This window comes from Typopeltis vanoorti, chromosome 3 (genome assembly GCF_054136105.1).
Source record: "Typopeltis vanoorti isolate ZY-2024b chromosome 3, IOZ_Tvanoo_1.0, whole genome shotgun sequence".
Taxonomy (NCBI): Eukaryota; Metazoa; Arthropoda; class Arachnida; order Uropygi; family Thelyphonidae; genus Typopeltis; species Typopeltis vanoorti.
This window is the reverse complement of record NC_143551.1, coordinates 42028799-42052489: the sequence shown is the minus strand read 5'-3', so window position 1 is coordinate 42052489 and position 23691 is coordinate 42028799. Positions and strand designations below refer to the sequence as shown.

At 38.5% G+C, this 23691-nt stretch overlaps 1 protein-coding gene across 1 annotated transcript in view; it reads right to left on the bottom strand.

The window, feature by feature from the left end:
• The window catches only part of LOC150108079 (dynein axonemal heavy chain 3-like), a 1881116-nt gene that overhangs the window by 1093766 nt on the left and 763659 nt on the right, over positions 1-23691 (bottom strand). Inside the window, exon 37 of the mRNA XM_090415945.1 lies at positions 16665-16850. Coding sequence (XP_090272071.1) covers positions 16665-16850 — 186 coding nt within the window. The remainder of the gene's footprint in view (positions 1-16664; positions 16851-23691) is intronic.

Below are 23691 nucleotides of genomic sequence, written 5' to 3'. Positions count from 1 at the left end.
ACTCCTTTTCAATTTGTTCATCAATGATATTGGAAAGGATCTGAGAGGAAGTGTTCACTTGTTTGCTGATGATGCAAAGTTGGGTAGAGCAATTGTGAGTGCACAGGATGTCAAAATTTTACAGGATGATTTGGATAGTTTGGAGGACTAGGCTAGGAAAAATGGATGTCAATTTAATGTGGCAAAGTGTAAGGTTATGCACTTTGGGGTGAAAAGAATAGCAGTAGTATATCGCATTGGTGGAACCATACTCCAGGAGATTGATGAGGCCAGGGATTTGGGAGTGTTGGTGGATAGGGAATTGAAGTTTAGGGGGCACATTGCAAAAGTGACTAAAACAGCTCACCAAATCACTTGGCTTCTGAAAAATACTTTAATATGCAGAGACGAACAAGTTGTTGTTCCTCTGTATTGAGCCTTGATAAGACCCCATCTGGACTTCTGTGCCCAGTTATAGGCACCAGGGTTTCTTCGTGATGGGGAGGAAGTGGAGAGGGTCCAGAGACGAGTGACCAAGATGACAGCAGGTCTGTGGAATGAACCTTATGAGAATAGGTTGAAGATTTGTGGGTTGCAGAAATTGGACGATAGGCGAAGGAGGGGTGATATGATTGAGACATTCAAATTACTGAAGGGTTTTTATAAGATTGATCCAGAAGATATTTTTGAAAATATGACTGGTGGTGGGAGGACTAGGGGCCATGCATGGAAGCTGGGCAAGAGTCTGGTTGACAGGGGTGTTAGAGCTAAGTTCTTTACTTGGAGAGTGGTAAATGAGTGGAATAAGCTTCCAGAGTCTGTTATGGGTGCTACGACCGTAAATGAGTTCAAGGCAAGGTATGATAGATACTGTGTGAATGTTGAATAGTTGTTCTTGACATGATGTTAGGGCCTCCCTCGATGAGTCTGTCGACTCCTTGGAGTTTCCCGGAACAATAATAATAATAATAATAATAATAATAATAATGATGATGATGTCTAACAGACAGGAAGATAAATCAGGAGTTAGATGGATGATCAGCATCATTAGGAAATACCTGTGCTATGAGAGGTTTCTTTTAATTTTGACCTGTATGGTAAGAAGGCCAAAGCTAATTATGAGAGGAAAGTTAGTTGATGAGGACAAAAGAAATCCTAGAGTTCCTTCACTATGTGGCAAATAGAAGGAACATGAATATGGAAGGATGACGCTAACAAAATAAGAAGCTATCAGAAGCACGTGAAATAGTTGAGTTACTGAATGAACATTTTGCAAGCATATATCATCCAGATAAAAATATTCCAGTGCTAGATGGTGACAATGACTGATGGGGGAATAGAGGTACAGGAAGTGGAGGTGGTAAGAATATTGTAGAACATATCAAGTATATCAACATGTGTATTATGAAAATGAGGATGGGAACTGGCACATCTGCTGACCAAATTGTGAGACTCATTCTGGGTAGAAGTCAAGGGAGTAAAAGAGGGCAAAATAGTTCTGCTGCATAAAGGAGGGACCAAGATAAAAGTTACAAATTATAAGTCAATCAATACTCAGAAGTGGTGGTTAAGGTATTGGAGTGGTAAAAGACAGAATTCAGAACTGAGTAGAGCAGAAAATGACAGTTTATAAGGAGAAACACAGTTTTGTGAAGGGAGGAGATCTTGCTTTAGTAATGTCTTTACTTTTTATAATAAAGTAACAATTGCATTGGAGAAAAGAAATAGCTACTCAGTCCTACTGCTGGAATTTGCAAAAGCATTTGACAGGATTCCACACGGAATGCTTTTGCATAAATTGGCACAAATCGGTATAGATGTAAAGTTGGTGATCTGGATAATGGAAGGGGGGGGATGGCTGATGGACAGATATCAGTGGCATATGGAGTAGTTGAGTCAGGTAAAAGATGGAATACTAGTGGTATATATCACTGAACTTAGTACTTGGTCCTCTGTTGTTTAATTTGAACATCAATGATACTGGAAATTATTTAAGGGGTTAATACTAAATTGTTTGCTGATGTTGTAAAGCTAGAAAAAGTGATAGTCAATGATGATGGAGAGACCCTGCAGGATGACTTAAAGAGACTGGCAATATAGGCAAAGGAAAACAGCTAACAGTCGAACATAGCCAAGTATAAGGTGATGGACATTGGGATGAAGAGAACTAATGGAAATGAACTTCAGGAAATTGATTGGGTCAAGGATATGGGGGGTTATTAGTGGACAGGGAGTTGAAGTTTAGAGGGCATATTACTAAGGTGACCAAAAGAACACATCAGATTAAGTTGTTATTAAAGAACACCAGCAAGCAGGAGAAGGAAGGTTATTATTGTCACCTATAATGCCTTAACAAGACCAAATTTAACTATGTTGTTTTTTCTACACATCCATTGCATTTAATCATATAAAGCTGAAATAGTGTATTAACTTTACTTACACTTTTTTTTCATTTATTTTTTTACATATGTTTGATGATGCATAACTGTTTTAATGAAATAATGTTATTTGCATCTTTTTATAAATTCCTCTTTCATGCTTATCATTCTTAATATAGGTTTTCTTTCTTTTCTTTAAATATAGTTCTCTCTCTCTCTCTCTCTCTCTCCACATTGTACTAGTGTTATATAGAAAGGGAAAAAGGCCCCAGTCGAGCATGGAGAGAGATCACATCGAGTGAGTGGTATTGTTGGAACTAGCTGTAGATCTAGAAATGAGTTCTTGTGTTTGTATACAAATGCTAGAAGTATACGAAACAAGGCAGATGAAATGGTTGCATTAATTGCATCTGTTGACCTAAATATTGTCGGAATAAGTGAGACATGGTTGGAAGGGGATGACATCATGACAGGAATAGAGATGGAAGGGTATGATGTGTTTCGTGAGAATAGAAGGGGTAAAAAGGGAGGGGGGAGTGCTCTTGATGGAGCACTCCCCCTCCCTTTTATCCATACAAAGTAGAGATGCAAGAGGGAAATAGTGCCAGTGGTTTTGAGGCAGTATGGTGTGAGATAGAGGTGAATGGACTCAAATATTTGGTTGTATATTGTTATAGACCAGGTAATGTGGTGGTGATAATGAAATATATATAATAAAAATTAGCCAAGCAAATAAGAAAAGGGTGATCATAATGTGCGATTTTAATTATGGCAATATAGACTGGAATAATGAGATAGCAATTGGAAGTAAAGAAAATGAGTTTATTGAGTTTTTCAGGTATAACTACCTCAGGCAGTATGTAACAGAGGGCACACAAGGATTGAGGGTCCTGGATTTGGTCATCACATCAGAGGATGTAATTATAAATGAGGTTTCAAATCATCCACCAATTGGTGAGAGTGACCATGAGGTGATTATCTGGGTGGCTGCCACCAGTGTAAGGACCTCTGTGAGAAAAAGGTACATGAGGAACTACAAGGGGGGGGGGGGTGATTATGAAGAGATCAGGACACAGCTTGCAGGTGTAGCATGGAATGAGGAGTTAGCTGGAAAACAGATCAATGTAGCTTTGAGGATTTTCAAAAACTATCTAGTAGATGCAATGTCTAAATGTATTCCAAGGGTGAGAAGGTTAAATAATGTAGGTGTGAGATGGATGAATAAAGAGATTAAGTATGCAATATAGAGAAAAAGGGCATTGTGGAGACAGCATAAGAGAAGTGGAAATAACCAATTCCATGAGGTCTACAAAGACCAGGCAAGGAGGGTGACTTGGTTGGTGAGTGTAGCTAAAGAGAGGTATAAACATCAGTTAGCAAATGATGCTAAAAAGAATCCTATAGAATCCTTTCAATATGTACCCAGCAAAAGAAAGAATGATTATGGAAGGATGACATTGATTGGAGAAAATGGTATAAAGATAGCTGTTGCAGAATGTGTTGTGGAGATACTTAATGAGCAGTTCATAAAGGTCATTCAATCTTGTGAATGTGACTTCATGGAGAGATTGAGAGCAGTTGATGATGGGAAGGAGAGACTGACTGTAAGTGAGCAAGAGGTGTATGGGGAATTGAGTAAACTAGATGTTAATAAGGCTGTGGGATTTGATAATATATCATCACGTATTCTGAAGGAATGTGCCAGGGAGTTCACACCTGCCTTGACATATTTTTTTAATACGAGTCTTGCACACAGTCAAGTTCCTAGGGATTGGAAGGAGGGCAAGATTGTGCCACTTCATAAAAGAGGTGATCGAACTCAAGCATCAAACTATAGGCCTATCTGTGTGTCAGGTGTTGTGGTTAAGTTGTTGGAGAAGCTTGTGAAAACTAGGATCCAGAGTTGTGTTGACAACAATGGCATTATCTTTAATGGACAGCATGAATTTGCTAAAAGGAGGTCATGTTTTAGTAATCTACTTACTTATTACAATAAAGTGACTGCATCACTTTATTGTAATAAGTGAACAGAGGAGAAGGATATACACAGTAATATACTTGGATTTTGCAAAGGCTTTTGATAGAGTACCTCATGATAAGTTGATGACAGTCAAACTAGAGCAGATGGGGTTGGATATTAGACTAGTGCATTGAATTTGAGAGTGGCTATCTGATAGGTATCAACAAGTTGTGTATTACTGTTTAACTTGTATATTAATGATATTGGTGAAGATTTGGATGCAGATATTCAGCTGTTTGCAGATGATGCAAAGTTGGGACAAACCATGAAGATTAGTGAAGATGTTGTGGCCTTACAAGAAGACTTGAATAAATTGAGTGATTGGGTATGGAAATGGGGATGCGAGTTCAATGTTGCAAAATGTAAGGTTTTAAAATTGGGAAACAAAGATGGGATGCAGAATTTATACTTGGTGAGGATATATTGTTGGAGGTGGAAGAAATAATAGATCTGGGAGTGATAGTGGATAAGGATCTGAAATTCAGGGGACACATAGCCAAAATTGTGAAGACAACACAAAGGCTTCTGGGAATGATGCGTAGGACACTGACGTGTAGAAGTAGGGAGATTCTTCTTCCGTTGTATAAGGCTTTGATTAGCCCACAAATGGGCTACTGTTCCCAGATTTGGTCACCTGGTTTTCAGAAGGATGAAGAGATGTTGGAAAGGGTCCAAAAGCGACTAACCAAGGTAGTTTCTGGAATGTCGAGTATGAGGAAAGATTGAGAAGATGTAATTTGCAGAGTCTGTTGGACAGGAGGAAGTGGGGAGATATGATAGAGAACTACAAGTTGATAAGGGGTTGTTATAGGATTAATGCTGGCGAAGTTCTACATAAAATAGTAGGAGATAGGGGAGGGGAAGAACCAGGGATCATCCCTGGACACTGTATAAAGAGAGTGTATGTAGGGGAGTGGGAGGCAGGATTTTTCGTGCAGAGTTGTGAATGACTGGAATGCCTTGCCTGAGAATGTGGTATCTGCAAGGAGTTTGAGTGTGATTAAGACATGGTATCATGAGCTGTGTGTGTGTGATAGTAGGATCTCCCAGAGGAGTCTTTGACTCCATGAGGTCTTGGGGTAATAATAATAATAATATCAAGTTTTCACCATTCAGATCAAAAAGCTAATAATCTAATCAATAATAAATATGTACATTCATATTAATTTTGTCATATAAACTCATGGTCTAATGAAATTACAATGATAATTCACTACAATATTACAAATTCAATAAAACAGCTCGAGTGAATATTATTATTATTATGAACAGAGATCTCCAGGGAGTCAGGGACTCATCGGGGGAAGCCACATATTACATGCACCAGCTATCATACTTATTCTTGAATTCATTAACACTGATTGCACTCACAACATCCAATGGAAATCCATTCCAATCACACAGCACCCTATGATAGAAAAATCTAGTACTCACTTGACTGGAGTGGGGTCAAGGATATGAGGGTTATTGGTGGACAGGGAGTTGAAGTTCAGAGGGCATATTACTAAGGTGATCAAAAGAGCACATCAGATTAAATGCCGCTAAAATGGGCAACCATCTTAGCAGCATTCACTCTCAGCTTCCAAGGATGCCCTCTTGTCCTTTCCCTACCCTCCATAAATTGAAATCATGTATGACTCTTTCAAAAGTTTGTAAGTCTAAATCATATTACCCCTCTTTCTCCTTTTTTGCTAGTGTCTGCAGTCTACAAATTCTCAATCTGTCTTCAAAATCAGAATTCCATTATCCTGATATCATTTTTAACACTCTCCTTTGCACTCTCTCCAATATATCAGAATCACAACATAAACCAGGAGACCAGACCTGCGACAATAGTCCAAGTGAGGTCTTATCAAGGCCTTGTAAAGAGGCAAAATGACATCCTTAACTTTACATATGAATGTTCGTTTCAGCATTGCAATTATCTTTTGAGTTGTATTTGCAATCTTTGCTACATGCCCCCTGAACTTCAACTTCCTATCTATTAACACTCCAAGATCCTTAAGGATCTTAACCTCATCAGTTTCTTCTGGCCTAATCCCACCAATATAATACGACATTGGATATCTAATCAAGCTGAAGTAAATGACATTACATTTACTGATATCTATTTTCCCATGACCCCAATTCCAGCCTATACAAAAATTCCAAGTACTGCATATCAGCAGCATTCCTAATTACCCTACCTATCTTTGCATCATCTGCAAATAGCTGTATGTCGCTTGTCAAATCCTTCCTAATATCATTAATGTACAGATTGAATAACAGTGAACCAAGCACTGATTCTTGTGGTACACCACTGGTTACCTTAAATCTTTCAGAGTCACATCCCCATATACCACATTTTGATATCTGTCAGTCAGCCATCCTCTTATCCACACTAATATTCTATAACCCAAACCCATATTCTCTAATTATGCAACAATTTACCATGCCGTATTCTGTCAAAAAACTTAGCAAAATCCAAAATCATCATGGTGCCCATTTCCCATGTCTAGTTCAATGGTAACATTGTTATGGAATGTGAGCAAGTTGCTAAAACAAGACGCTTCCTTAGTAAACCCATGTTGCTCATTGCAAAGTAGAGATTCACCGTAAACCCACTTCTAAATGTAAGTCCTAAGCAATTTTTCCAAAATCTTCACCAGCACCAATCCTGAGATACTAATTGGTCGATAATTGAACCCATCAATCTTTGCACCACCTTTATGCAATGGAATTATCATACATTCTTTCCATTCCTGTGGAATCTTCCCTGTTCTGAGACTCATATTAAACAGCCTGGTCAAAGGAATAGCCAGTTCAGTTGAACACTCTTTTAGCACATGTGCTGATATCCCATCAATCTCTATTGCTGAATTCTTATTCAGTTTGTGCAACAGCTCTAATATCTCATCCTCATACACCAGAGTTTCCTCATCCAGTGAAGAGGTAGCAGTGAGCTCAATGTCGTGTACACCTGGTTGATAGCTTTTAACAAAATGGGCACTCATTAGTTGAACAACCTCTTCTACATCTGTCATCCTCATGCCATCTAAATTCTAAATAATGCAACCATCATTTAGAAGAGGTATTCTTTCATATTCATTCTTTCTTTTACTTGCAGCATATCCAGAGAATTCTTGTGGGTTGTCTTTAGCACACATAGCCAGTTTCTTTTCATACTCAGACTTTACTTTTCATACAACAGTTTTAACTATTCTAGCCTGCTGCTTATAATTTTCATAATGGACATCACCATTATGCACACGGTATTCCTTCCACATCATCCTTTTCTTACAAATCTCTTGATTAATACGATTACACATCCATTTGACTCCTACCCTAATTATTCTTCAAACTCTCCAGACAAATTCTGATATTGCATCATTTAAGTATTGTTTAAATGCTTCCCATACACTTCCAATATTCTCCCCATCCAGCAACTATTCCATTCCACTGAACTCAGTATACTCCTCATTGGTCATAATTTTCTGCTTTGTAGTTCAGCATATAACCTTTTCTGAATGGAAAATTCATTAACTTAGTCACTTCCCAAGTGAGTCCCGCATGATCATTGTCACCAACTGGAGGCAGAATAGTTATATCTTTAACTGAAACGCCCTCTGACACTATAATCAAATCTAACAATTTTTGACCTCGAGTTCTTTCTGTCACATTCTGCTTGAGGAAGTTGTCCCACAACAGCTCAATAAATGCATTTTCATTCTTCTTGTGAGATTCTACTGATACCCAATCAATATTTGGATAATTAAAGTCTCCCATTATGATTACTCTTTTTGCGCTCATCTTTTCTGTTTGGTGATGCATTTCTTGATCACTAGCAACTGATCCACCAGGTCTGTAACAACACCCACTATATAAGTGATCTTGTTTGACTCCACCTCACATGAGAAGGCTTCAAACTCACTGCCACATGAAATACTGTTAGTAGTAGTAGTAGTACAATCACAGGGCTCAAATCTAACTGGATTAAGTCATACGATATCATTAGCAGCACACCCCTCCTCTCCTATCCTCTCTTTCCTTCCTAAAAATACTGTACTCTTTACACTCAATACCAGTTAATATGCCTGATTCTAATAGCCAGTTCTCACTAATGGCTACAATTTGGGTTACCAACATATTGACGAAGGCAACAAACTACTCTACCTCTTTGTTTCTGACACTCCTAGCATCATTATTATTATTATTATTATTCAGGCCTCCAAGGAGTCAAAAGACTCATCGAGGGAGGTCCTTCCTAAGACATAAAGTCTGTCAAGACTCATCGAGGGGAGGTTCCCCCCCCTGAGAAACACAAAGTCTATCATACCACTCATTAAACTCACTGACCGTTCTCGCTCCCACCACTCCATCAGGCAATGCATTCCACGGCTCAACCACCCTCCACACAAAGAAACCACTCCTTACCCTCTTGCTCACAGTTTCCTTTCGTAACTTCCAGGGATGGCCTCTTGTCATCACTCCTTCCCGCTGTTCAACCAAGCGAAAGAACTCTCAAGTGTCAACCCTGTAACCACCTCTCAACAGTTTAAAAGTCGCAATCATATCACCACTCCTTCTTCTATCTACCAGACTCTGCAGTCCACATTCTCTCAGCCGATACTCATAACTATCCTTATACAGTCCTGAAACCATCTTTGTATCCTTTCCACAGTTAATTTATCCCCTTCAAATCCTGGGGACCAAATCTGAGAACAATAGTCCAAGTGTGGTCTGATCAGAGACTTATACAACGGAATGATAACCCTCTTATCTCTGCAGGTCAGTGTCCACCTCATAATAGCAGCAATCCTCTGTGTTACCTTCACCACCTTTGCAATATGTCCCCTAAACTTCAGGTTTCTATCAATCATCAACCCCATATCTCTTGTCTCCCCTAATTCCTCCAGTATAACTCCACCCATAGAGTATGCAGCATCCCATCGATGTATCCCAAACCTCAAGACTTTACATTTTGCTGCATTAAACTGACAACCCCATTCATTTGCCCATCTATCTAGCTTATTTAAATCCTCTTGCAGGGATACCACATCTGCACAATTACTAATAATCCTTCCCAGCTTCGCATCATCCGCAAACAACTGAATATCCCCCTGCAATCCACTGGCTATGTCATTGATATAAAGGTTAAATAATATAGGTCCTAGTACTGAGCCCTGTGGGACCCCACTTGTAACCCTCTGCCTCCTGGAAACTGCTCCACCATACACAACTCTCTGATACCTATCAGACAGCCAATCCTGAATCCAGTTGACCAATTTGACATCCAGACCCATGTGCTGCAACTTAAATATCAGCTTATCATGTGGCACCCTGTCAAATGCCTTCGCCAAGTCTAAGAAAATTGCAGTATATGCCTTTCCCTCATCTAATGTTCTTGTAACTTTATTATAAAAGGCTAGCATATTGCTAAAACAAGAGCGTCCATTCACAAATCCATGTTGATTCTCAGAGATAACATTACCCTCATCTGCCCAATGCTGTATACGGTCCCTCACTACTTTCTCCAAGATCTTAACAACTACTGATGACATACAGACTGGCCTATAATTAGACACTTCCAGTCTGTTACCACTCTTATGCAATGGCACTATCTTACCTTCCTTCCATTCCCTGGGCACCTTTGCCAAAGCCAGACTTTCATTGAAAAGCCACGTTAAAGGCACTGTCAATTCCCTAGCACATTCTCTCAAAACTCGTGGTGAAATACCATCCAGTCCCATAGCTTTACTGACATCCAGAGTACTCAGTATCTGAAACACACTCTCCTCCTGTACCTCCAGACCTCGAACCATTCCTATCCCTCCAGCATTAAAACTGACTCCTCTAGGATGAAATACTCCAATAAAGTATTCATTGAACAATTCCACTATGTCCTCTACATCAGTCACTCCATTCCCATTTTTATCCCACAATATCATTCTTCCATAGTCATTTCTCCTCCTACTGGCCACATAGCTAAAAAATTCCCTAGGATTTTCTTTGGATCTTAGGGCCAATCTCCTCTCATATTCCAGTTTCACTTTCCTTACCACACTAGTCACTCTTCTGGCCTGTGTCTTATATTCCTAATGCATCTCTTCATCTGTCTCCTTATATCTCTTCCATAGCCTCTTTTTCGCATGCAATTCCTGTTTAATATTGTTTGTCATCCACTTTACTCCAAATTGCGTCATCTTCTTCACTCGTGGTATACAACTTACCATTGCTGATAACAAATATTCTTTCATAATTTCCCACGCACTAGTGATATCCCGGCCTTCCAATTCCTCCCTCCATGAAACTTCCCGAAGTTGACGTCTAAGACTATTATAATCACCTGCCTTATAATTCCACATAAGTTAACGTCTCTTTGATACTCCTGCATGTCTATTCATTTTCCAAGTCAACACCATATGGTCACTCTCTCCAACTGGTGGGAGAGACGTCAACACAGTTATTATCAACTCTTCTGATGCTATAACCAAATCCAAAACTTTTGAACCTCTTGTTCCCTCTGTTACATGTTGCCTAAGACATTTGTCCCTCAAGAATTCTAGAAATTCCATTCCCCTATTGCTACATGCATCTTCCTCTCTCCAGTTTATACTACTGAAGTTAAAATCTCCCATAACAATCATTCTTCTTGCACTTGCCAAACTTAGCTGTCTAAACATCTCCTGGTCCCATCCTCTGTGCTCCTGGGTCTGTAGCAACACCCCACTAAATATCCTGTCTTGCCTACCTCTACCTCACACCATACGCTCTCAAAAACATTTGTCTCACTTCCTTCCCAATTCTCCACTCTTAGAGGACATAGGTCATCACTTATCATAAGCAGTACCCCACCACCACGCTTTCCCCTCCTATCCTGATGAAAAATGCTATACCCAGTGACTTCTATTCCTGTTGTTATATCCCCTTCAGTCAACCACGTCTCAGTGATCGTAATAATGTTTGGCCAAGTTGATGCTATCTGCACCACCAATTCCTCTCCCTTATTCCGGATACTCCTGGAATTAGTATAAAGCATATAAATGCCATTGTTTCTATACCCAGCATTATCCCTTCTAGACTCCACTGGGCTCAGTGTTACCTGACATTGTCTCCCTTCTCCCAAGTATCCAATCCCACAAGAAACCACCCCTGCTATCATCCTCCCTAGGACACACTGACTCATTCAGAACAGCAATCTCTCCAGATGCCTACGTCCTTCCTCATTCAAATGTAAACAGTCTATCTCATATAATTCCTCTCTTTCCTCAAACGCACTCCATGCATCCACATATACCAGTCCTCTCTTGTCACACATTCTCGCTATTATGCCATTTATTTTCACCGCTCTTCTGCTCAGCTCATCATTATCATACCTAGGCAACACGCACACTATTTTTCCTCTCTCTGTCTTCTTCCGTACAGTCTCAAGCAAAAATCTCATATCTCTCACTGCCCGACTTACATTACCACTCGAGTTATTTGTTCCTACCATCACAATCATCTCATCCACCCTTTCACCTCTCTTAATTGCCATAGCCACTCTTTCTATTGTTCCTCCTGACAAACACTCCTCACGCATCCTATCTTGAACACCACGGATCATTGAGTCGCCATACATTATACCTCATACCATTCCCTCGCTCCTATTGTTTCCATTCTCTCCTCTTCTTTCATTCCCATACCTCTCTCTTCTACTGTTTCCATTCTCTCCTCTTCTAGCACTCCCATACATCTCTCTCATTCCCTCTCTCCTACTGTTTCCATTTTCTCCACTTCTAGCACTTCAATATCCCTCTCTCATTCTCTTTCTCCTCTCGTCTTCTAGCATTCCCATACCTCTCTCTCATCCTATCTCCCAAGTATCCAATCCCACAAGAAACCACCCCTGCTATCATCCTCCCTAGGACACACTGACTCATTCAGAACAGCAATCTCTCCAGATGCCTACGTCCTTCCTCATTCAAATGTAAACAGTCTATCTCATATAATTCCTCTCTTTCCTCAAACGCACTCCATGCATCCACATATACCAGTCCTCTCTTGTCACACATTCTCGCTATTATGCCATTTATTTTCACCGCTCTTCTGCTCAGCTCATCATTATCATACCTAGGCAACACGCACACTATTTTTCCTCTCTCTGTCTTCTTCCGTACAGTCTCAAGCAAAAATCTCATATCTCTCACTGCCCGACTTACATTACCACTCGAGTTATTTGTTCCTACCATCACAATCATCTCATCCACCCTTTCACCTCTCTTAATTGCCATAGCCACTCTTTCTATTGTTCCTCCTGACAAACACTCCTCACGCATCCTATCTTGAACACCACGGATCATTGAGTCGCCATACATTATACCTCATACCATTCCCTCGCTCCTATTGTTTCCATTCTCTCCTCTTCTTTCATTCCCATACCTCTCTCTTCTACTGTTTCCATTCTCTCCTCTTCTAGCACTCCCATACATCTCTCTCATTCCCTCTCTCCTACTGTTTCCATTTTCTCCACTTCTAGCACTTCAATATCCCTCTCTCATTCTCTTTCTCCTCTCGTCTTCTAGCATTCCCATACCTCTCTCTCATCCTATCTCCCAAGTATCCAATCCCACAAGAAACCACCCCTGCTATCATCCTCCCTAGGACACACTGACTCATTCAGAACAGCAATCTCTCCAGATGCCTACGTCCTTCCTCATTCAAATGTAAACAGTCTATCTCATATAATTCCTCTCTTTCCTCAAACGCACTCCATGCATCCACATATACCAGTCCTCTCTTGTCACACATTCTCGCTATTATGCCATTTATTTTCACCGCTCTTCTGCTCAGCTCATCATTATCATACCTAGGCAACACGCACACTATCTTTCCTCTCTCTGTCTTCTTCCGTACAGTCTCAAGCAAAAATCTCATATCTCTCACTGCCCGACTTACATTACCACTCGAGTTATTTGTTCCTACCATCACAATCATCTCATCCACCCTTTCACCTCTCTTAATTGCCATAGCCACTCTTTCTATTGTTCCTCCTGACAAACACTCCTCACGCATCCTATCTTGAACACCACGGATCATTGAGTCGCCATACATTATACCTCATACCATTCCCTCGCTCCTATTGTTTCCATTCTCTCCTCTTCTTTCATTCCCATACCTCTCTCTTCTACTGTTTCCATTCTCTCCTCTTCTAGCACTCCCATACATCTCTCTCATTCCCTCTCTCCTACTGTTTCCATTTTCTCCACTTCTAGCACTTCAATATCCCTCTCTCATTCTGTTTCTCCTCTCGTCTTCTAGCATTCCCATACCTCTCTCTCATTCCGTCTCTCCTACTGTTTCCATCCTCTCGTCTGCTAGCATTCCCATACCTCTCTCTCATTCCCTCTCTTCTACTGTTTCCATTCTCTCCTCTTCTAGCACCCCCCCATACCTCTCACTCATACTCCTTAAATTCTCTCTCTCCTACTCTGATTCGCCTTGCATTTATCTCTTCCATTCTCCCAATCTTATCTTTCATACTTCTGCTCTCATTCACAAGACATTCCACCTCCTCTTTCAACTCATCTATCTACCTCTGCAGGTCAGTCACTCTTAATCTAAATTCACTCTCCCAAACAAAACCATCTCCTAAATTTTCACAGTCACTCACACCTTCCACACTATCAACTATTATTTTCTCATTCTCTCCTATCACACTACTTGTCTTCCTACATTCATTCCCCCTTCCTGGAGCAACAAATTCGGATATCGATATATCTAATGTACTTATTTCCTCCAACTGCCTGCATTTTGCGCACATACGCTCTCCACTCTCTTTACAAGCCACATATGTAATTCCCGAGACGCATACATGCTGCAAGTACTGCATGCCACAAAGTCCCTTATGATATTGCTAATAATTGAGTTCTTAAATGGCGGAGGACTTGGCGTTACGCCATTTGCGACTGCTGCTGAATCCACCATCATTCCTTACTGCCGAGTAGCGTAATCTTTAATAATTATTCAATTAAAAAATAAGAGGAAAAAAAAGTACAAACAACAGAACATTTAAGTACTAAATATAATTAAATAAAATGAAATATAACTAAATACAGTAACTTAGCTTCGTTTTGTCTTCCACCATTACACGTTAGATTCTGACTGTACCAAAGTATATTATATCGCGACAGCAACTAACTTCCAAAAAACAACCACTGAAGTACACTCGTATTCAGAGAAACAATTTAGCACTCAAAAACGTAGAAAAACACAAAAAAAAGTGGACTATTCACTGATTCATTGGTGTACAGACATAATAATCTACTTGCATCTTTTGTATATTCTTGTCTGCATCACACAATTGGATAACCTGCAGATCTGTATTCATCTCTAGTGCCTTATACATGTATATATCTTTGCACATTTTTGATGGACCAGATGAACACAGTCAAAATTGTTCTCTCCTTGTCAACATTTCTATGACAAAGCCCATTCCTGCCATTAACACAGTTATATTATTATTATTATTATTATTAAACAAGACCTCATGGAGTCAAAGACTCATCTAGGAGGTCGTTTAATATAATATTGTTGCTCTTACACTCACATTCTCCCCATTCCTCCCTTTATAATTTAGTTTCCCTGACTTTCTGTGTTAGGTCTCATTCTAGTTATTAGTTTTTCTAGACTCCTGATGCAAATTGATTTAAGGTGTAGGCCATCCCTCTTATACAAATCCAATCTTCCCTCAAACTTACTCCACACATCCAAAAACCTGCATCCATTCCTTCTACACATTCTACGCATCGAATTGATTATAAAATACTGACAATTTTCACTTTCTCACTCTTCGCTCTTGCCTCTTCTAACAACCCCTTCAATGTCCTCTCTCATACTGAACTCATCACTAGATAAGTCATTAGTATCTACTACAATCATGATCTCGTTTACTTTTCTTTTCTGTTTTTGAATTGTTTCCTTTGTATTTTTAATTTTTGCTCCAGGAACTCGAAGTTATAACTGGCTCATCAATAGTATGTTTTATTATTATAGAGTCTCCATACCAAATAACATCTTTCCTTTTACAAACAATGTCACTTACCTGAAAAACAATGTTACTTCCCGACTTAACTGTTTCCATGCTTTGTTGTTTATTATTTTGCTGCTTAATTTTCTTTTTCTCCCTATACTCATTTCAATGCCTCTTGACTTTTTGTAATTCTCGCATCATCTCCCTGATGATCTGCTTTAATTTTGCTATTTTGGAGGTTAATTCATATTCAATAACCTTCCTTATATATCCAATAACCTTGTTAACAGGGTTAGCCTTCTTGTTCTCACCTGCAGTAGTCTTCTTAGCATTACTTTTCTTGTGCATTTTTGGCACCATTTTAAACTTATTGGTATAATTGACATATCTTAATAAAAATATGTTATAAAATATTAAGTACACTAAAAACCCTAATATACTATAAAACATTAATTTTCTAAGGGAAAAACACATTAAAACAGACAAAAATCACCAATTTCACATGAGCACTAACTTCTCCGACCAACCACAATGTATCCTCGAACCAATCTCCTGATGCTGCAATCTCTTGAATATCTGATGCTGCACATTAATATAAGAGTAAAGAGTAATTAACTAAGCTAAAAGTTAAAGTATGTTCTAGGAAATAATTAACCTTGATAGAATAATGAATAAAAGTTCCTGCTTTTATTCAGTATTTCATATTTATAATTTATGCAAGTAAAATTTACTAAAAAAAATGAAAAGTGTAAAAAAAAAAAAAAAAGTCTAATTTCATCATTATGCATATGTTTACAGCATCATGACCAAGCTAGTGACAGGTCTGTGGAATGCTCCCTACGAGGATAGGTTGAAGGTGTGTGAGGTGCAAAGTTTGTAGGCAGAAAATAGGGGACATGATAGAGTAACTTATAAGTAATTAAAATGGTTCCATAATATTGACAGAAAAGAAAATTTTCAATATATAACAAATAGAGAAAGAACTAGGAGCAGTCAACCCTAGAAGTTGCGTAAGAATGTAGTTAGTAAGGATGTACAAACTATATTTTTGTTTGGAGAGTGGTGAATGAGCAGAGTAGATTGCCAGAATTAGTTGTGAGTAGCCTGACAGTGAATGAGTTTAGGGGGGGGGGATGATAGGTATTGCTTGTATAAAGGTTAGTGCAAGTCTTCCATGGCGATTCTTCTGACTGCATAGAGATACCCATATAATAATAAGTTTGATTCCTAGCTTCTGCTCTTATTAGTCCTAAGCTCCAGTAAAAATAATAAAAAATCCACAAAAATTAAAAAATACCTTCCCAATTCTTGTTATAGATGCATCATATCCTTTTGAGTAGTGCCAGTCAGTGATTGAAGAAAAGATCTTTGTTAAAGTAAGTTCATCAAAAACATCGATGGCCATGACATTCATATGACGAGTAAAACGTGATGTAATATCATTACGACCACCACCTGGGGGTCCCATAGCTGAAATTAATAACTGAAACAAAATTGTATAGAGAAAAGTCACTTAATAAATTAAGAAATATTTGTCATATAATAGAAGTTTAAAATTTGAAAACTATTATTATAAAAATAAGTTATAAAAATTATAAAATTAACATATTTTCCGGGGTGTAAGAAATTATTTCATGCTTTTACTCTCATCCAGTTGTCATACATGATTCCAAGTTAATATGTAAGAAATTTAAAATATAGATAATTATAAGTAATTAAAGAAGAATACAATACATTCCATATAGTGAAATGGAACTTAATGCATCCAGTTCATTTAAAATGCAGCCCACAGCAGTAAACAGTTGTTGGTATGGCACTTGACAGTTTGCGCAGTTTCATAATGACGACTGAAAAATCACATATCCAACAGCCTTTCAAGCGCAATAGAATTAGTGACATTCTAGTGTTTAATTATTATTGTTATTCAGGCCTCCATGGCCTGAATAACAGTAATAATAAGAATAAAAGAGTCATTTTAGAAGGTCCTCCCTAGGAAAAGGGAGGACCTTCTATCACAAAGCCTATGATACCACTCCTTGAACTCATTGACCATTTTTGCTCTCACCACTCTATCAGGCAATACATTCCACCATTCAACCACCCTCCATGCAAAGAAACCACTCCTCACCTCTTGCTCACAGCTTCCTTTTACAATTTCTAGGGATAGCCCCTTGTCATCACCCCTTCCCGCTGTTCCACCAAGTGAAAGAACTCCCCAGTGTCAACCCTGTAACTACCTCTCAACAGTTTAAAAGTCTCAATCGTATCACTTCTCCTTTTCTTATCTACCTCTACAGTCCACATTCCCTCAGTGTTTAAGATTATTTTTATTATTATAATATTGCTATAATACAGTATTTTGGTCTGCTGCCAACTGAAAAATTATACAAACTTGGAGAAAACAAGAACAGAACTTAAAAGAAATTAAATGTAATAAACATAATCTCCATAAAGGAATTGTAAAATGGCCAGAACTTGAGGAAGAATTTAACATGTGGGTATTAGACAACAGAAAATCTGATATTTCAGTATCCACAAAAATAATTATTCACGAATCAAAATGAACGGCAACAGACAGAGGTATTGTTGAATTTACAAGTTCAACATCTTAGTATATAGGTTCAGTGCCGGCGCCTAGTATTTTTCTTGTCTTTCCAAAACAGTTTTTTTTGAATAAAGTGTGAATAAAACGAACAGGAAATGAAAAACAAATGAAAACTGCTTTACAGTATAATGTTACCTATAATGTTACCTAATATTAGTCCTGCTTATACAAATTTTTTTTACACGGAACTCAACAATTAATCATAAGTTGATTTATGATACATCGAAAAATAAAGAACTATTTTAGGTATATTTTCGTAAATTTTAATCAAAAATTACAGTGATATAATCGGGTCAGGACACAATTTCAGAATTTATTTGTTCATTTCTGGAAAGATCTGAAGGGGCCTGAATGGAAGACGATGTATTCATAATTATATGTACCATTTTGCACCATTCGTTGTTCGTTTAAACTCTTATCTTATATTTTTTGGCATCTTTTAGGCACCTTTTCTTCTGCGGCACCTGTGTATATTGCACACTTCTCACACGCCACCAGCCTGGCCTGTTTAGGTTTATGGAAAGAAATAACCTATGTATGTGAACAAAAACAAAAATATCATAGAAGATGACAGATGACTATGAAAATAAAGTTATTGACTTTCATAAGAGTCAATAATGTTGAACTAACACAAACAGGAAATATGGTTGAGGTACCTATGACATTTGATGTGCTTTCAAACAAAACGATAGGTGTCAAAATTGCAAAAAGTATTACTGTTAAAACTTGTGGCCATGAAAAATTCATGACACTGCTATTTTGTCATGCTGTGGTGACAGCACAAAATTGCCACCTATTTTGATTTTTAAAAGGAAGATATTACCCAAGCAAAATTTGTCTATTGGAGTTTATATTCATACCCACCCTAAAGGCAGGATGGATGAAGAAGGAATGAAATTGTGGACAGAAAAACTATGGTCCAGGTGTCAGTGAACATCCAGAAATAGACACCAGGTTTCTTTAGTATCCCACTATGGGCCAGTGGAATATTAAAGAAACCAGCTCTGCTAGCATGGGATCAGTTTCGTTGTCAGAGAGCTGAGGCTATTAAAAATAAACTTAGCCAGTTGAAAACTCAGTTAGCTTGAATTCCAGGAGGTTTAACAAGCTATAACCTTTAGCTGTCTCCTTTAATAAGCCATTTAAAGGATTTATGAAGGAGAAGCAGAATAACTGGATATAGTCTTCGATTTTGAAGTAACACCAACTAGAAGAAGAAAGAACTCTACATATTCAGAAGTGTATTGCATTCCATGAGTTAAAACCTCATTGAATGCCATAAAACCAGAGATTATTTATTCAAGATACCAAGTAATTTTATATAAACTTGGTTTTTAATCCTATTTCCCAAGTAAGTAAACAGACAAGAAAGTCAAGTTTGCGCTTGCAAGTAGTGCAAGTCCAAGGCAACCTGTGGTAAAGGTGGATAAAGTTCTGATCACGTTCCTTAGGATTTTTCCCTTAATGTAAAGCACATCCCCTTGCGGAGATGTATGATGCTAAACATTAAAGGCAATGGTCACTACCCATACTGGTTTCGACCTTTATTGAGGTCTCATCAGTGGAAGCCAGACCTGAAAATGCTAAGGATGAAGTAATGCAGAGCTCATTATGTATTTTACCAAAACAAGTTGCCACAAGGTGCTTTGACCTTATAATTATAAAATCTCAGGACGAGAGATAGATGTAGAAAGTTTTTTAACTTGGGTATATTATAATACAATGTAAAGTAAAATAAATAATGAGTTCTGCATTACTTCATCCTTAGCATTTTCCGGTCTGGCTCCCACTGAAGAGAGACCTCAATAAAGGTCGAAACCAGTATGGATAGTGACCATTGCCTTTAATGTTTAGCATCATACATCTCCGCAAGAGGATGTGCTTTACATTAAGGGAAAAATACTAAGGAAAGTGATCAGAACTTTATCCACCTTTACCACGAGTTGCCTTGGACTTGCACTACTTGCAGATGCAAACTTGACTTTTTTGTCTGTTTGCATACTTGGGAAATAGGATTAAAAACCAAGTTTATATAAAATTACTATTGGTATCTTGAATACATAATATACCCAAGTTAAAAAAATTTCTACCAGAGATTATTATTAAGTCCTTTAAGAAGTGTGGCATTAATAATGCCTTTCATGGTACTGAAGGTGATTTATTGAAGAAAGCAATGACTTTGTTTCAAATACAGAAGAGATTTCAGAAGATAATTTGTCTAGCTCTGAAGATGAGGAAAAATGAAACTATTACTGTAACTTACATTTTTTTCTTGATACATAATTTTTTTATACCAAAATTCTCTGAAATTGTTTACAATCAACGTATGATAAGATGTTATAATTATTTTTAAAAATGTATAATTTTCTTTTTCAATAAAATATTTTTTCCCACAAAATGCACCTGTAAAATGGGTGCATCTCACATGGCAGTGGATATTATTATTATTAATACACTATCTGATCAAAAGTATCCGGACTACTTGAAACTGTAATCAGACTTTCCCTGTGACACACTTTCCAGTAGTGGACATTAATATGGGGTGGTTCGGTCTACCCTTTGCTTCTATGACTGCTCTAACTCTGCTGGGGGAGACTTTCAACCAAGTGTCAGATCATCTCTGGAGGAATGGCAGCCCATTCTTCCTGAAGAGTTGTAGCCAGAGCAGTTCGTGATGTGGGTTGATCTGTTCTGGAGCAAAGTCAGCATTCTAATTCATCCCAAAGATGTTCTATGGGATTCACGTTCCCTCATTCCCTCACAGACCTTGCTTTATGGCAGGTAGCATTGTCATGCTGATACATACAATAGTCATCATTGAATTGATCTTCTACCGTAGACAGTATGCAACAGGTCAAAATGTTCTTGTACCCTTTCATATTTAGATTTCTGTGTAGTGTTACAAGAGGACCGAGTCCATTCCATGAAAAACACCCCCACACACTGTAATGCCACCTCCTCCAAATTTCGCTGTTGGCACTATACATGCTTGCAGGAATCGTTCTCCAGGCATTTGCCACACCCAGACCCTCCCATTGGACTACCACATAGTAAAGCATGATTCATCACTCCAAATCACACATTTACAGTTGTCCACTGTCAAGTGGCATCACTCCTTACACCACTGCAGGTGGCACTTAGTGTTCACAGGAGAAATGTCTGGCTTATGGACAGCTGCTCGACCATGAAACCCCATTTCTCTTAACTCTCAATGCACAGTCATGGTGCTGGCTGGACAGTTAGTAGCACTACGGAACTCTCTGGTGATTGTTTCACTCGATGTCTGCGATTTCCATGAACCACCTTCTTCAATTCTAGACGGTCCCTGTCTGTCATTAAATGGCCTACCCAACCATGGTTTTGTTGTGGTTGTGCCTTCACGTTTCCACTTCACAATCACATCACCAACTGTTGACTTGGGAAACTTGAGGATTGAAATGTCTCTGACAGATTTCTTACTGATGTGGCAACCAATAACTAGTCCACGTTCAAAGACACTGAGCTCCCTTGACCTACCCATAGTCAACACACGCACGGCTCCATGCCTCCTTTTATACTGGTAAGTGAGGTCGTGGTGACATCTAGTTTACGAATTACAGAGGGGTGTCCGGATACTTTTGATCAGATAGTGTATTATCCTAAGAACCCATGAAGTACCAAACTCATCTAGAAAGTCCCTTTTTGTCATACATACAGCTTATTATTCAGTGATTTAAACACATTCAAATTCTCTGCAGACACCATGCTTTCAGGAAATGCATTCCAATCATTCACAATTCTGCATGCAAAAACCTTGCTTCCCACTTCTTTGCTCACACTCTCCTTATACAGTTTCCAGGGATGACCTCTTCTTCTCCTCCAATCTCCCACAATGAAAAATCTCTTCAAAGTTAATCCTATAACACCCCCTTACCAATTTGTACATTCCTATCATATCACCCCCCTCCCACCTCTCTCTCCTATCCATTAGACTGTCAATATTAATTTCTCAGCCTTTCTTCATATTCAACATTCCAGGAATCAGAAACTACAATAGTCAATCACCTCTGGACCCTTTACAACAGGGGTGTCCAACCCGCAGGCCACGTGCGGCCCTGGACTGTTAGTAATGCAGCCCCATAAGATCTTGAACTTTTAACATTATTATGTGATGTGAAAAATATGTTGTCTTTATTTTCATTTTGATACAGGAATTTGAGAATATGTTTCAAGATTTCAGAAAAAAATATCAATTTTTTTTGTATATTTGCGACTCCATTTTCAGTTGACATAAATACATTACATTCGAATTTTCAAATGGAATGTATAGAGTTGCAATCAGAAATTCAACTGAAAGAAAAATTTGATCATGTCTCTTTCTAGATTTTTATAAGCCCTATCTTCCCAGAGAAAAATACCCTTCGCTTTACAATCACATTTTATTCATGTCATCACTTTTTGGTAGTATGTACACATTTGTGAACAACTTGTAGAAAGGCGTATCTCGTTGGCAACCCACGACTATTAAATTATTTAAGGAATTTACAACATATACTGGAATATTAATTAAAAGAAACTTTAATAAATACTTCCTATACTTCGGCAATGTCACATTGCCATCTTCATGAGAACATACAAATATGGCACGTGCAAGCAGGCACTACAAAAAGTAAATGAAGCAGAAGATAAGAAACTACTGTTGTTACTAAAGTCCTAATGGTGCTCCCTGGTGGGCTATATTGGGTTGTCTTGGCTGTTGGGCTGATGATATTTGCAGTCCTGCCTGTTTGGCCAAAGTAGGACAATTTACAGCTGCAAGGGACCTGGTGTATACCCCAGGTAGGTCTAGGGGAAGTGGTTGGTCTTTGGTAGAGCGGATAAGGGATGCCTTTATCTGCTCTACCACACGGCTCAGTACCGGGACCTATATTTGTTGTTTATTATTTTAACGGTATAATAGAACACAGAAACTAAGTATATAATTAATTTATTAACTTGATGCTGATATTTCGCTGGTATTATAACCAGCATCTTCAGAGCACAAAAACACTGTTTGTCACAATACGCGAGACTAAAACAACATGGTGTATTTCAACAAAATTGTAGCAGCAACACAAAGACTAGAGTCCTGATTTTGGCGCCCTCTATCTGAAAAAAAAAAAAAAAAAAAAAAAACACGCTATCATATATTACTAGAGTCCTAGAAAAGTGCTAGTTTTTTCTTAATATGACTGTCTCCCAGATCTTCGGCAAGTTGATACAGCCATATTTGTTGAGATTTGGAGTGTGTTTTAGGGCTTCTGTCGCCTCTAAGAACAATCTCTCTGATTTATATGGGTTTCTGTGTAGTACTTTTGTGTTTTTCCAGTTGATCCTGTGTGCAGGGGTATCCAGAGCATGGTCTGCTAGGCTCGACTTCCCATAATGATATTTCCGGACGTATCGTTTATGTTCGCTGATGCGGATATTCACAGTTCTTCCTGTTTGACCGTAGTAGGCTTGATTGCATGAGCAGGGTACTTGGTAGACTCCTGGATGTGATAGAGGAGGAATGCTGTCCTTGGGTGAGCGGATGAGGGTGGCTAATTTGCTACATGGTCTGAATGTAGTGCGTAGTTTATGTTTATTGAGAATTCTTGAGATCTTTTCGGATGTACCTTTAATGTATGGGATGGTGACTGTTTTGTTGTAGTTCTCTGTGGTGGATGGTGGGAGGGGTTTCTTAGGAGTGTTTACTATT